The sequence below is a fragment of the Triturus cristatus genome, chromosome 4_1 (assembly GCF_964204655.1).
Source record: "Triturus cristatus chromosome 4_1, aTriCri1.1, whole genome shotgun sequence".
Lineage (NCBI taxonomy): Eukaryota > Metazoa > Chordata > Amphibia > Caudata > Salamandridae > Triturus > Triturus cristatus.
This window is the reverse complement of record NC_140585.1, coordinates 314,325,365-314,339,163: the sequence shown is the minus strand read 5'-3', so window position 1 is coordinate 314,339,163 and position 13,799 is coordinate 314,325,365. Positions and strand designations below refer to the sequence as shown.

Genomic DNA, 13,799 nt, shown 5'->3' with positions numbered 1-13,799 from the left:
TATACGTAACTTTAACCACTAGCATATAAAACGCATAAAGAAATATTAAATTTTTTACACACCATTATTTCTTTGATGGGAGTTGTCACCTATTAGTTAAGAGTCCAGAATCAGCCACAGTCTCTGGGCTTAATTGTTGTGGAAAAATCTTGTCTATTACGTGGAGAATTGCTGAGCCGTACAGTCGGACTGTGACCTAAGGTCGCCCCTAGGAGAAATGTAGTGTCGGCGAATGCGATCTATACACGTTACATGCACTATCTTGTAAAGAGCGCTTATTACCACAGTATTCAGTTTAGAATCGCGGTAAATGGAAGCTTTTAATACCAATGGTAAGAAACTGAGCAACTTTGCAATCAATTCAAAGATATCACCCACCTGGATAATTAGTACAATTAATAAAGAGCAGCGTGTGCAAAGTATAACTGATTAGAACAGCAGGGAGCAATGTGGAGGGATACCAAGAGTTCACAAGTGGGACGTGATACAGAATGAAGCATTTCTGAAATGGCAACAAAAGACTGCATAACGCAATTGACGCCTCTGATCCTGGGTCTCTGAGCAGTTCTGTGGCTATGGGAGGCTTGGGGGTGGCGGGTGGTGGCCTCATGGGAGCCCTGAGGCTACAAAAGGACGAAAGGTGTACCGAGGCTGCAGGGTAGGCCAGCAGAGTGGCTCGGGGGATAGCCGAGGCTTGAAGGAGTCAACGATGAGGCTGATAAAGCGGTTTCAAAACAGCACTGATCCTGGGTGGGTCTGTGGAGCTCTGAGAGGGCGTGGGAGTGAAGAGGCTGCAGAGGTGCGGTTGGAGGAGCCTTAAAGCTGTATTGGGGTGGGACCCTGGTGCTGCCGGTTCATAGCGGTGTGAGAGGCATACCAATTCTACTGCGGACTCGGAACGCTAATGTAGCTCTTATAGAGGAAGTACACACGGGGTGGGAGGGGTCAATATAGGCTGAAAAACAGACAGATACTGACCAGAGCCGGCGGCCGCAAAGTCCAACCTCAACTCTCTCCTGTATTTCTGAAGCAACTGATGGGAAACAGATAGTCATGGACACAGAAGGAGGACTCTTTGTTGTAAGGGTGCCCGCGAGCGATGCGCTTAATGAGCCATGATGAGAGAGGAAAGCCAGATGGCGCCTGTGCACGTAACCGCACGCTTTAGGCCACACAAAAGCGTGTGGTGAGCTTTTTGAAGCCCACTTACTAAAAGTCTCGCCAGTGCAGCGCATGCGCTGGCTCAGGCGAGACCTAAAAAAAAAAAAAAGGCTTGAGAGGTTATGGAAGCTCTTCCCCACCTCCTGAGGCCCCCCAAAAAAAGGAAATAACTTTGCTGTTTGCAGCAGAGGGATTTAGTGCGCCTGTGCACATGAGGTGCTCATGACGGACCCATTTTGTCATGAGTTCTGAATGGGTTAAAGGACACTGAAACGAACAAATGAAAATCAGTGGGGCCACAAAGTATACACGTCTCAAAGAGACAGCGCAAGCGCTGTCTAGGCTCAACCTAAAAAATTGTTCCCAGAGAGCGAGCACCCATGAAAGAATACAAGAATACAGGCAGAGAGGTGAAACAGGCTATGCTCTACAGGAAGGGCAAAGACCTGCTGAACAGCCTAAAACAAAGCCAGCAAATAGACAGCAAGCAAATGTGAGTTACAAAACAAGCGCATTGTAAGCAATGAGCGGAATGCGTTCCTAGGGCAGCTTTCAACATTGTCCCTTTTTTCTTTGCAACCAGACAGCTCTGCTGTCCGGTATCCTTTGATCTAAAACAGGATTATGTTTTTGATGCATTTATTTTGAAACTATTACACAGTATGTGAAAAAGGAAATGCTTGCATGATTCATTAACCTGCTTTCCCATGTCGTTTAATACAATCAAAATAAATGCATGCATTAAATAATAATCGAGCTTTTTCTCCTTTTGGCAAAAGTGCATTTACCACGCCTCAATGAAGTAGCATCTGGTTGATCCATTGAACAGCTCTCCTACACATTCATTTTTGCCTCCTTTCCACCTTTAATATCCCACTAGTGCTCAGTTTCCATAAGGAGGAGGGTCGGTGCCCGAAGCTCTGCTCCAGCGGTGTTAGTAAATATCAGCACGCCGAATACAAATGATATGTAGAGTTTAATTCACCTCAGGACTCTTTAATCCACTTCCAGACACCCGCTGCCCCTTTATATACATGCCAAATTTAAGTTTTCAAATTGCTTATGTGACATTTTTGTGTACTTCTGTGAGACATTCAATGACCAGATGGGTGACACTTTCTCGTGAGTAAAACCGAACAGATCTAGATCAGAGATGAAACCTTTTGTGCAATGAGAAGTTTTAAAAAGATCTTGGAGCTACTGCAAAACCCCTGAAATGAAAGGTCACTATCCTACTGTCCTCTCAACCAGGCACAGCCCAAATGTGACAAAATTTGAAAGAGTGGCTCTGCAGCAGCCCAGCGTTACAAGGCGCACCAGCCAGCAGCTCAGCACTACAAGTCAAAACCTGCACTGGCTACTTTTGTGAACTGCAGCCAGGCAGCCCTGAACACCACATGGTCGTGGTGGAGCTTTAATGCACTACAAATGTATTTCAGTGCAGTGATACAGATATCTGCACTAAAATGCGTTAATCTAACCCTAGATACGTGGTAGTTAGCTGGGCTGCTGGGAAATGTCCAGTGGAATAAAAAGGCCCGTCCTCCCTTAACTAATATCAGATGTATTTTGTACTTTTTCATTATCATCCTGTTAGAATAGTATGCGCCCCACAGATCACATACTGTTTTAAATCAGTATAAGAATTTTAACACAAAAAGGCATCACAAGGGGAAAAAATAAAATTTGCCATTAAATTACCAGTGAAATTTCAAGGTTAACACAGCTATATCCGGTGTAAATGGTAGCAGAGGACAAATATTCAATAAAAAAATAAAACCTGCATCATGGCAGTTAATACCCCAGGTGAGCATTTCACAAGTGCGGCTTTCTCCTACATGCTAATAACAGGACAAGCTGCCTGGCATGAGTGCCACCACCTTTCCAAATGTGTGCCTCAAATGTGAAACAAATATGCTGGAGTTCAGAGTTGAACATAACTGCCTGTACCAGCTTCAGTGAAACATCGGTAATCACCTGCAGGAGCACTATATTTTCTGCTCACATGAAAGTAAACAATGTGATTGTAATTTGAGAAGTAAATAGCTACATCGGCAAGTCGTCTGCCGGGGCCTAATAGGAAGCGAATGACTAATTATACAATTTATTAATAACATTAAAACAGTTTATGAATAATATTTGTTGAGCAGCAAACCATGGTGTTACATTACCTTTAAGCACTATTTGAGGAGTTAAATGCTTGATTTAAAACACTCACCTGACTCTGTGACCGGAAGTCTGGTGCCTCTATACTGGGTGCCAGGCTGCTGACTACCTGCCTTAAGACTGCGAGAGTGCGCTCGGCTTGGTCCACTAGCGCCATTATACAGAAATAGGGAAAGCTAAATGCTGCATTGTAATTGTACCATGCCTTTTTCTTCATAAAAAAAGTTTTAAAAAATAAATAAAATGAAATGGGGAAAGCTGGTGAAACCATGTTGTCCAGGGTCTGGTGGTGCTTCAGGTGGGCTCTCCAGAGTGAGCAGCCATGCTGCCCCTGTGCACACAGCCCCACTTTAAACACTATGGGTCGCATACAGAGATAGGAAAAACAGGCTGAATCCATCAAATATGGCATGTGCTGCATAGCCCGAGTACCTGGAAAACAAAATTCGAAATTCCCCTTGAGCCCATGTGGATACGACGGCCCCTTCTTTTGATGACTAAACTTTCTTTGGTTGATCATATCCACGTGACTTGTTTCATTTACATGAATAACCTTCCTTCCATCAAATTCTTAGACGTTTGGGTTTATTAAAAAGTCGAGGTGATAATTCTAATTATGGTTTGGAAGGACCTAGTTTGCTTCTTTCTGTAAATGAGCACATGTCCTGGTACAGAGTAATGCAGCGTGAGGCTGTTACATAAAATCTGTACATCACTGCTTGTCAAAGTGTAGACCCCAGTGTTATAACTGAACATATCATGCCTGTGCATACACTGAGTAGCCACAACTCCTGTGAAATAGTATATATTTTGGCACTAATGGCCAGTGCAAAAAGTGTTCGATACCAAATTCTAATTTCCCTCCATTTGCTGTCTCCAGATCTCACTGGCAATCTCCTCAGTAGGTATGTGAACTCACTGTGCATGCACTATTTAGTTGCATACATGGCAGCATTCCTCAAGCTCCACATAAGGTAGTGTCTTTGGCAGAGCTCACTGAGGATCTCTCAGCAGACAGGCGTTGCTGCTGCGTGGTCCTGTCTTCGATGGATGGGAACCAGATGAGGTTTCCTCACACACCGCGCAGGCGTGCTCTTCCCATGACCACGGTCAACGGAGACCCTCCAGTCCTGTATTCTTCACAGGCTTCGGGTGGTTGGTCAGCAGGTAGTATGTAGTCCATTATGATGCAAGTGAGCCCCCCAGTTTGTGTTCACATGGTTGTTTTGCCAAGTATCTGTGCCCAGGGGTTTTATTTGAGAGCTGGGAGGTCTATTGTGGGCAATCTCTAGCTTGTATTCCACTCTCAATAGTTTCTTTAGTTTTTCTGTTTCCCCCCATTATGGTATGGTTTAGGTGTACATATAGAGCGTGTGGCCCTAACTGAAGCTTTAAGCATAAAGTGAGTTTGTGCCAGTGCACAAGAAAAGTGAACTTTGTTCTTAAAAAGACAGAACTTTCTCCTAGGTCACTGAATTCGTTTTTTCGGCTCATGTCCCAGCCATACCATTGCACAATCCTACTGTACCCAACCGGCCAGAGCAGAAGTTTCAATGGAACGCCAAGAATGTGAAGGGTCTTCAAGGTATCTTACTGTACCATACTGGTTAGAGCAAACCATTCAACGGAATGCCAAACCTGTTAAGGATCTTCAAGGTAACTGTTAAATAAATGTCTGAGGCAAACTGTTATGCAAAATACTTTTGTTTTTTAATTTACAAAATGGATTTCCCTCTAATATTGGTATGCATACCTCTTTGATGTGCTTCCCAGCCATGCATTAATGGTTGTGTGTGAGATGAGAAGGGTCAGTTGTCACACTCACTCAATGCCAATTTCATTTTCAGGCAGGAAGCTCTCCTCGCTGCCATTAGTGAAAAAGATGCCAACATTGCACTCCTGGAGCTGTCCTCGTCCAAGAAAAAGAAAACTCAGGAGGAAGTGGCCACTCTGAAGCGCGACAAGGACCGCCTGGTACAGCAGCTCAAGCAGCAGGTACTGTGGGATGGGCGAGGAGTCTGAGTGGTTGAGACACTGCCTAGCAGAACTGAAAGAGGGCAGTAGTTCTAAAGTGGTTTAGAATTGATGAGCATATGTGTTCTGAAAAGCAGCCGTATTAAATTCTTTTACAGCCATCCGCAGTACTTATATGGCATTTACAAATGTGAGACTTTTGTATGAGCGATGGACACCGTTTGGGGAAGTGACAGGTTTTCCTTTTTTACTTATGCACTTCCGATGCCTGTGTTCAAAGAGTGGTCTCGTGCATAGTAAGAAGTAAACTGGTCTTAAAGTGGGATGTGGAGAGTGACTGCCTGAAAAAAAAATCTGAATCCTCATATGGATCATAGGATGTGAAAAGCGGACCAAACCACGGTACAACTAGATACGTGATTGTATAATTCAGTGTTAATTATATGAAGCATTGTGCAGAATGGAGCAAAGGAACCTGACGAGTCAGGACTCCAAGGCGCCAGTGTAGCAGGACGTACCCTACAGGTGAAGGTCAGATGATTACTCATAAACTGGAGATCTTGAAGCAAGCCTTGCCGAGGTGCACCATGGTTCCTGAATTGGCACCCAGATAATGGAGGCTGAGGAATTAAAGGGTGTTGCTGTGTGCTAAATGCAGACAAGTGATGATGATCGGAGCACACTTCAGGCTGAGCCGTCATGGTCGGGTTACAAAATAAGGACGCCGTCTTGTTGAAATATGATTGCTCATATGAAAGAAACCAGGGGTTTGCAAGGGAAGGATCAACCACTCATTTTTGCCATGGAGCGCATGCAACCAGCATGAACGCACACAAGCTTGTATAATGCATGTCTGACCACAAAAGTCACTATAATACTTCCTACAAGTACATATGGAATACGCATGACACGGCACGTGTAATGGGGATGAGCTAAGTTTACATATCCCAAACAGTCATTCGGAACATTCTGAGCTAGCAAATTTCTGTACTGTTCTGTTTTTATTTTCTCTCTCTCTCTCTCTCTTCTTCCCCCCCCCCCCCCCCCCCCCCCCAATAACTGACGGAATTGACATAAACAGCCTACAAAAGCTTGATATTTACATTAGAAAGCCCAGGATCCCATGAGGGCCGTGTGAAGGGCTGAAACATGTTGACTGATCTGTAGGATATCCGGATAGTAAACTAACCCCGCAACCCAATTTCTAAGTAATTTTAATCATAGCAGTAGTACATATAATAAAAGGATACCAGGGTAACCACTATGCATGTTTAATATGTATTCTCCCCATTAGGTTTAGCTCTTTTCCCAAAGTGCTCCCTGGAAAATGTTTGACCCCACCCTTGTTTATAGGGACCAGGTTGTGACCCGATTATGAAGCATGACACCAATAGGGTGTGTGAGGGTCCACATTAAAAATATTTAATGATACCACAGGAGGAATGGCACAAGTTCATAATTTTTTAGAAACATTTAGCAGAGGGTGGTAGGATAGATACCTTTTGTAAAAGTGATTCGTAATTGAGACCGTATCCTACGGTCCCCATCATGGAATCTTTTCTCTTTTTCCTCCCACATGAGTGTGGTCCTTGTTTTGGTAAGCTCCTGTTCTGAGCTACAGGGACACAATGCTTTAGAGGCCTCCCTGCAACTGTCCCTGCATTGACCTGCAGTTGGACCTGGCTTGACCTGCAACTGGAGTTCATTATTTTGGTTATATGTCTTTGTGTTCTTATTTAACCTTGACGTGATGAGGAGTAGACCTGTGACCCAGACAAATGTCTCATTAGATGTTGTTCTTTGTAATTAATCAAAGAACTTGACGCTATCACAGTTCCTAGAAGGATAAGGTCTGGTGACATTTGTGTTTAAAAGGTAGAAATACCAATGATTCTGCATAAATCGGGGAATATGACGGTGTCCATTGTCTATGCAGAGGAAGTTAACGACTTCCATGGACTAAGATGAAGTCAGGCCTACATAAAATGGAGTAGGGCCTTAGGGACTTTACAACAGGAGAGTGACAATGTGGGATACAATGAAGTTTATTCTTAGGGGAAGGCTGATCTCCATAGCAAAGGCTTCCAAAAAGGATGGATCCCTAATCCAGAGGTGGTTAAATGGTGATGTAGGGTGTGCCAAAAGGGGATTATAAGTCCCCAGGCTCACGCAGAATGTGTAAGAGACATTGAGAACCAAGTGCCAGTTGAGCATTCTACTTAACAACAGCCCTCAGAGGTCTTTGCTGAAGAATATGATGAGGCTGGACCTTGATCTCAGAGTAAAGGCTGAAACAAGGTCCTCAGGTTCAGCTATGCTACTAGGATTTTCTTATTCAGGTACTGGTAAATAGCCTCAATAATGTAAAAGGTGCCTGAACTCTGTTCCTGAAGATGTTGCTTGCATAGAAATGGGTCTGTCACACCCGATATCCAGGGAGAATGCACATACTGCAATAGGAAGTTTGAGATCAAATCAGGTTGTTAGCCCTGATGATGGGTTAATGTAAGATAATATAGAGTTTTAAACTGGGTATTCACCACTTGGGGCATCATGGTGCTGAATGACACATGTTTATTAATATCCTATTCAGTGGTACTCATGTTATCAATCTTGAAGGTGTGAATGGCAGAGTGGGCCGGCTGGAATTGAACCTGTCACCATAATGTCGAGCACTGATTCTTATTGTGTCTCCATTAGTTCACTTAGCCATCAGACCCAGATTCCTGTTGGATATCTAGTAGACCCTAGAAAGCCTTGTTCACATTGGATCTGATGGACCTGCTTAATGTGTTTTTGGTTACCTCCATGATGATCGCTGCTGACATTACCATCATTTACAAACTGAGTTTGGAAGAACCTATTTGTACCGCCAGTAGGCCCAGCACTCTCCATTGGGTTGACCTAAATGTATGCATGAGGGTCTTGGATAATAGTCTGTAGGGTTTGCTGCCACCATTGGGGCATCCCTGCCAGACTGTGTTCACTGCAGGGAGCCAGACCATCAACAACATAAAGATGTTTACCCAATTGAATGAGAAATTGACTTAGGGCGAATGTGATGCTCATTTTGCTTGATGTGGAAAAAGCCTCTGTACATATGAGTTGGACCTTCTTGAGATGTACACGGGGAAAGTTCTGTGTAGGGGAGAACAGGGGCCGTCACTATGGTATTCTTGGACCCATTTGGTTTGGCAGAGGTACAAGGCAAGAGTGCCCTCTTTCTTGACTCATATTTGTACTAACTATGAAGCATCAAGCATTTTGCATTAGGGACCAGAATACATCTTGGATTGCTAATTTCGGGGACAGGTTTCACAATGAGCTCCCTGTTAGTTGACAAAATCATGCTGTCCTTCATAGATCTTCAGGGTGGATGGGGGGTGTCAGTATTTAAAGTAAATCAGGATAAGAACCAAGCTTCATCCGATAGGTCTTGTGCTTGAGGACCTACTGACAATGCTTGAGTTTGTTCTGCAGCTCGGCTATTAAAATTGTCACTTTTATTATGAATGTGGATGCTGAGGAGGGCTAAATTACCTATTTTGCATCAAAGACAGGTCAGTGGCCCCATGTCAAACTGCTAATCCCTTTCGATGCCTTGTCCTCCATCCTTGCAATCCACAGTTTTTGTCTATGAAGAGACAGGCTTATTTCAGTTGTCGATTGGGAGACTGTAGGATCATTGCAAATATGTTTGTGGGTGGAGTTGTGAGATCATTTAAGGGATGTAGACGTCTGTTTTAATTAGGGCAAAGGGAAAGTGTAGGTTCCAAAAATTATAGCATTGACTGAAGCTTTTGAAGCCTTTATTATCACCCTTTTTGGGCCTGAGGGACTGATGTCTACACTTTATAGAATCTTGAACTCTTCGGGTTGGTACCCAAGTGAAAATATTTGATACTCAAACCCTGAGGCCATTGCTAAAGGCTGGGCAGGGCAGAGAGTTCTGCTATTCATATATTGTAGAAACGTTTCTCTAGACTGCACATTTTCTGGAATAACGTTTTGACAGTTTGAAAAGAATAAAGGCTGAAATTAAATAAATATCAGAGGTAAGTTTATTACTTCTGACCGGGAGGGAGATCAACTGCCAGCCCTACACGTGTTCTGGAGCCTGATCGTAGCCACACACCAGAACACTATACGAAATTCTGTAATCCCTTTTCAGATCAGAACACAATTCAACAAAAGTAATACAATGATTTGACAATAAACAATAAGTTGAAAAGAAATATTAATAATAAGTCTTAAATACTGACTTTACCGAAATATGATTAATTGAAATAGTTCAAATCCACCTGTGTTGCAAAGCTACAAACCTATGAAACAAATTATGTTAAATTCAAAGTTTTAAGTTAGAATGTGGGCAACCAGTTGTCTCAATATGAAACATAAGACTCTACATAAGTGCGTGACTTACATCATAAATTCATCAAACATCTTCAGAGTTTTGTTTTCCTTGTGATCCCTTAGATCTCTGGTCGTGTTTTTATCACACATCCCTACTTTGGATTCATAATCCAGTTTACCCTAGTCTTTCTGTTCCTTCCTCAATGCAGCTTTTAGTATTTTTTTTATTATTCCATATATCTCCATCACTCAACAAAAGTGTGTATTTATTTACTTTCCTATTCTGAAGAGGTTCAGAATACTTAGATTGTCCTTTTCTAACCATACATCTTTCTGTACACAAACCCAGTCACCACTCACATAATCACCATCCTAACCCGTTTCATATTACAACACAACCTTTGTTCGTTGTACTCCTTTGGACATCAATGCCCTGGCCCTGTGGCCTCTCATTGCTTCAAAAGAACACAATTACTGTTTCCAAAGTAACTTTGACATTAAATGTCACTTTAGGCCATCTTGTTATATTGTTATTAATTTCGTGCCTACAATTTTCTGATTTGCATTTTCTATTCCTTCCACATCATTTGAGTACTTCTACGAGCACCTTCTTATGCACCTATGTAAGCAACCTTTTAATATAGTTTGCATATCAATTAACTCTTTGTATACTGTTTTTTCAATATAAAAATATAAAGCATTGAATAGACTTTCATAAATAACGTGCTCTATTGTGTGTTCTCTCTCTTCCGTGCATGGATTAGCTTTAATGTAAATACAATATTGATTATTGGTACATATGCTAGCCAATAAGACCATTTTGTTGTGTGTAACGGATTATACTCTGGTCCTTTGGCCATTTGGGTTAACCCATTAGTTTGTAATGGATCATTCTCACCTCAGCACCATCAATACTGATGTTGCGAAATGGATTATCCTCACAAGCTTTACTTTACTTGTAATTTCTAAAATTACATCCTGGCATCTATCATCATTATCTATTCCCTCTATCACATTCACTGAGGGTCTTCTATTATTCACACTCCCCATTCTTCCCCTACACATCCACGCGAAATTGCCTTTGTTTCTGCACCTCCTGCATGCTTGTCCTTAGCTGGACACGATTAGTCAGTAGCTACATGACCTCTGTAACCACACTTATAGCACATTACTTTTTTCTTGTTCCCCATTCTTTTGATACCATTGTCCTCTTCTTTCCTTGCTTAGCGTGTCTGTTTCTGGACTGCCTCTACCATTTCTTCCGACTTTATATCTTTTAACCCTTCTTCCGTCAATTCAGCTCTCTTCATTAAGTCATTAGCCATTTGAAGAGTCAACCTTTCTGTGTTCATTCTTGTACTTTCATGTAGTTCACTTTCAGCACCAGTTGATGCCTTAACATCTTGTCTAGGAAACCCTTGTAGTTACATTTTGCAGCCAGAGATTTAAAACTGGCAATATTATTCTACCGACACACCAAGCAGCGGACTTCTTTTCAAAGACTTGAATCTCTCTACTAATTCAATCTTCTATCCATCCATCTTCATCTTCCCGAAATTTTCATCTAATTTCTCCACTGTGATTTCATCCTCCTCTTCTCCTTCACTCCCATCCTCTTCTACATCTGCAGATAAGGCTGGCATATGTTTCACTATTCGTCTACCCTCTGCTCCTAAACAATGTTTTAAAATGGCTAACTTCCTGGCAGCTGTGAAAATGTCACCCCAATGGCTTGAACATAGGATTCAATGCCTTCCTTCTAGTCTGCCCACGGTATAATGAGCCCTCCAGGGCTTTGTAAGAAATACATAGGAGCCACTAATCCTTCCATCATTAAAACATGTGAATGTAAGTAAAGCAAAATTGACACACAGGATTGCACTCTAGTGTGTGTGTGTGTCACTGAAACAGTGCTCCAAACTGTAACATGAAATAAATTACCAGGATGCGTGTCACTGAAGCAAAAAATTGGGATGCAGGATTGAACTTTATTGTGCGTGCCACTAAAACTGTGATCCAAACTGTAACACGCAATGGGTCTCCAGTGTGCGTGTCACTGAGTTTGACTGCCCAAACTGCTACTTTTGTAACATGTTCTGTTGGCTGAACACCAAAATGCTAACACACAATTGATTTCCAGTGTGTGTGTGTCACTGAATTTATTACTGCCCAAAAATGCTGCCTTCCAACAATGTTTTATTGGCAGGGACAAAAATATATGGGACTTAAACTACAGGTAATCCTCATCACCTTCTCTTTACTTTTATTGGATTTCACATAATTTCAAATATCTTTTCTACCTGCCACTTCCATCTGTACTAATAAATAAGCTTTGTAGCACGTGAAAATTGCTCAGTAACCTGCTGACGAAGTGCTGTTAGCAAAGTCTATCTGAAAGAGACATGTTAGTGATAGATTCCTTACCTTAGAATATCCCCAGGCGTCAGACTGGATCCGGAAAGTCTTTTCGAAGCAGTACCCCTGCGCGTCAGGTGGCGTCGTGCGGCTCCGTGTCCGTCACTGGTGTCGTATGCGCCGAGATGACATCACGGAGACTACTTAGGCGCCACCCATGCGCGCTGACGTCGGTTCTTTCTTCTTTCGCGCCAGCAAGTGCAGATCCGGTTAGAGCACGTACCTTAGTCACTTTTTGACTACTTTTTGAGACTTTTTGTCTCTTTTTTTCCCTGGTGCACGTAGGGATGCCTGGATTTAAGTCTTGTGGGACCTGCCGTCGCACCATGTCGGTGGCGGACCCCCACGATGTTTGCCTCTACTGCCTGGGGACCGATCACGGCTCCCGGTCCTGTCGGGCCATGGCCCCGAAGGCCTTGAGGGAGCAGCGCCGGAAGCTGCTGGAGGTCCGGCACTCGCCCCAGCACCGTACCAGGGCCCGCTCGCGGGGCCGCAGTCATCGCTCCTCGGGCTCCAAGTCTTCGCCCTAGGATTTGGGTAAGCGAAGACATCAAAAGAAGTCAAAGAAGTGTACTCGCTCTCCGACGTCCCCCCGTCGGTCCTCGGATGTGGACGAGCGGGGACAGGGGTTCTGCCCCTGCGGCTCCATTGGAGCCTGGGAGTCCCGCGGCCTACCCGCCTTACCTGGGTCAGTCGACGACTCCCGAACAGGTGCAAGATTTTCTTGCCACCTTGGACCGCCTTTTCAGGCCTCGGGCTCCGGCGCCGTCCCGTGTCCAGATCCTGTGGGGCCGCCGGCGGATCCAGCATAGGCACCACAGGATCCTGCGCCGTTGGCTCCAGCCCCAGCGCCACGAGGTCCAGTGCTGCCGGCTCCGGCCCCAGTGCCACCCTCTGATCCACCTTCGGCGCCCCAGTGGGTGCCGTTTGTCCCGCCCTTGCCCCGGTTTCAGGACCATATTGTTCCTACCTGGGATCCGCATTGGGACACGGTGCCGGCTTGACCCTGTCCGTCGCCGTTCTTTGCGCCGTTTCCGACGCCGTATGTTCCTTCTCCGGCTCCAGCTCTGCCGCCGCGGTCTGTTCCCCATGCAACAGAGGTGGAGGACGGCTGGGAGGGGTCCGAGGATCCTCTTGCCTGTCAGTGTGACTCCGAGCAGGACTGGGTGGACAACTTGGAGGACGCCGGCGACCTGGATGTCTCTTCTGACCCGGGGTTTGCCTCTCCCCCGCCTACCATGGAGGAGGGCGCCTCCTACACGATGGTGCTCTGTCGGGCAGCTGAGGGCCTCAACCTCGATCTTCCTACGGTGGCCTTCAAAACTAATCTTTTCACTGAGGTGTTCCAGACGGCGTCCACTTCGTCGGAGCCCCTGCTACCCTTTAACGACGTCCTCACTGACTTTTTGTTGGGCACTTGGTTGAGGCCGGCCACAGGGGCCCTTGTGGATAAGAATGTCGCCAGGCGCCACCGCCCGGCGCCTGGTGACCCCGCGTCTCTAACTACTCATCCTACGCCTGAGAGCCTGGTTATCCAAACCTCGACGTTGCAGAGTGCCTTTCCCACGGCTTTGCCGGATAAGGACTCTAAGAAGCTGGAAAAGTTTGGTAAGCGGTTGTTCTCTTCGGCCAGCATGGGGCTGCGGTCGGTGAACACCGCCTGCTTATTGGGACGCTATTCCCACGCGGTGTGGGATACGGTTGCACAGGTGTTGACTCAGTGTCCTGAG

General features: G+C 44.7%; 1 protein-coding gene across 11 annotated transcripts in view; it reads left to right on the top strand.

The window, feature by feature from the left end:
* Window positions 1-13,799, top strand: part of ERC1 (ELKS/RAB6-interacting/CAST family member 1) — a 1,928,212-nt gene that overhangs the window by 1,611,265 nt on the left and 303,148 nt on the right. For all 11 annotated transcript variants that reach the window (XM_085652245.1, XM_085652246.1, XM_085652244.1 and 8 more), the window contains one exon: window positions 5,175-5,322. In XM_085652245.1, the coding sequence (XP_085508371.1) occupies window positions 5,175-5,322 (148 nt within the window). The remainder of the gene's footprint in view (window positions 1-5,174; window positions 5,323-13,799) is intronic.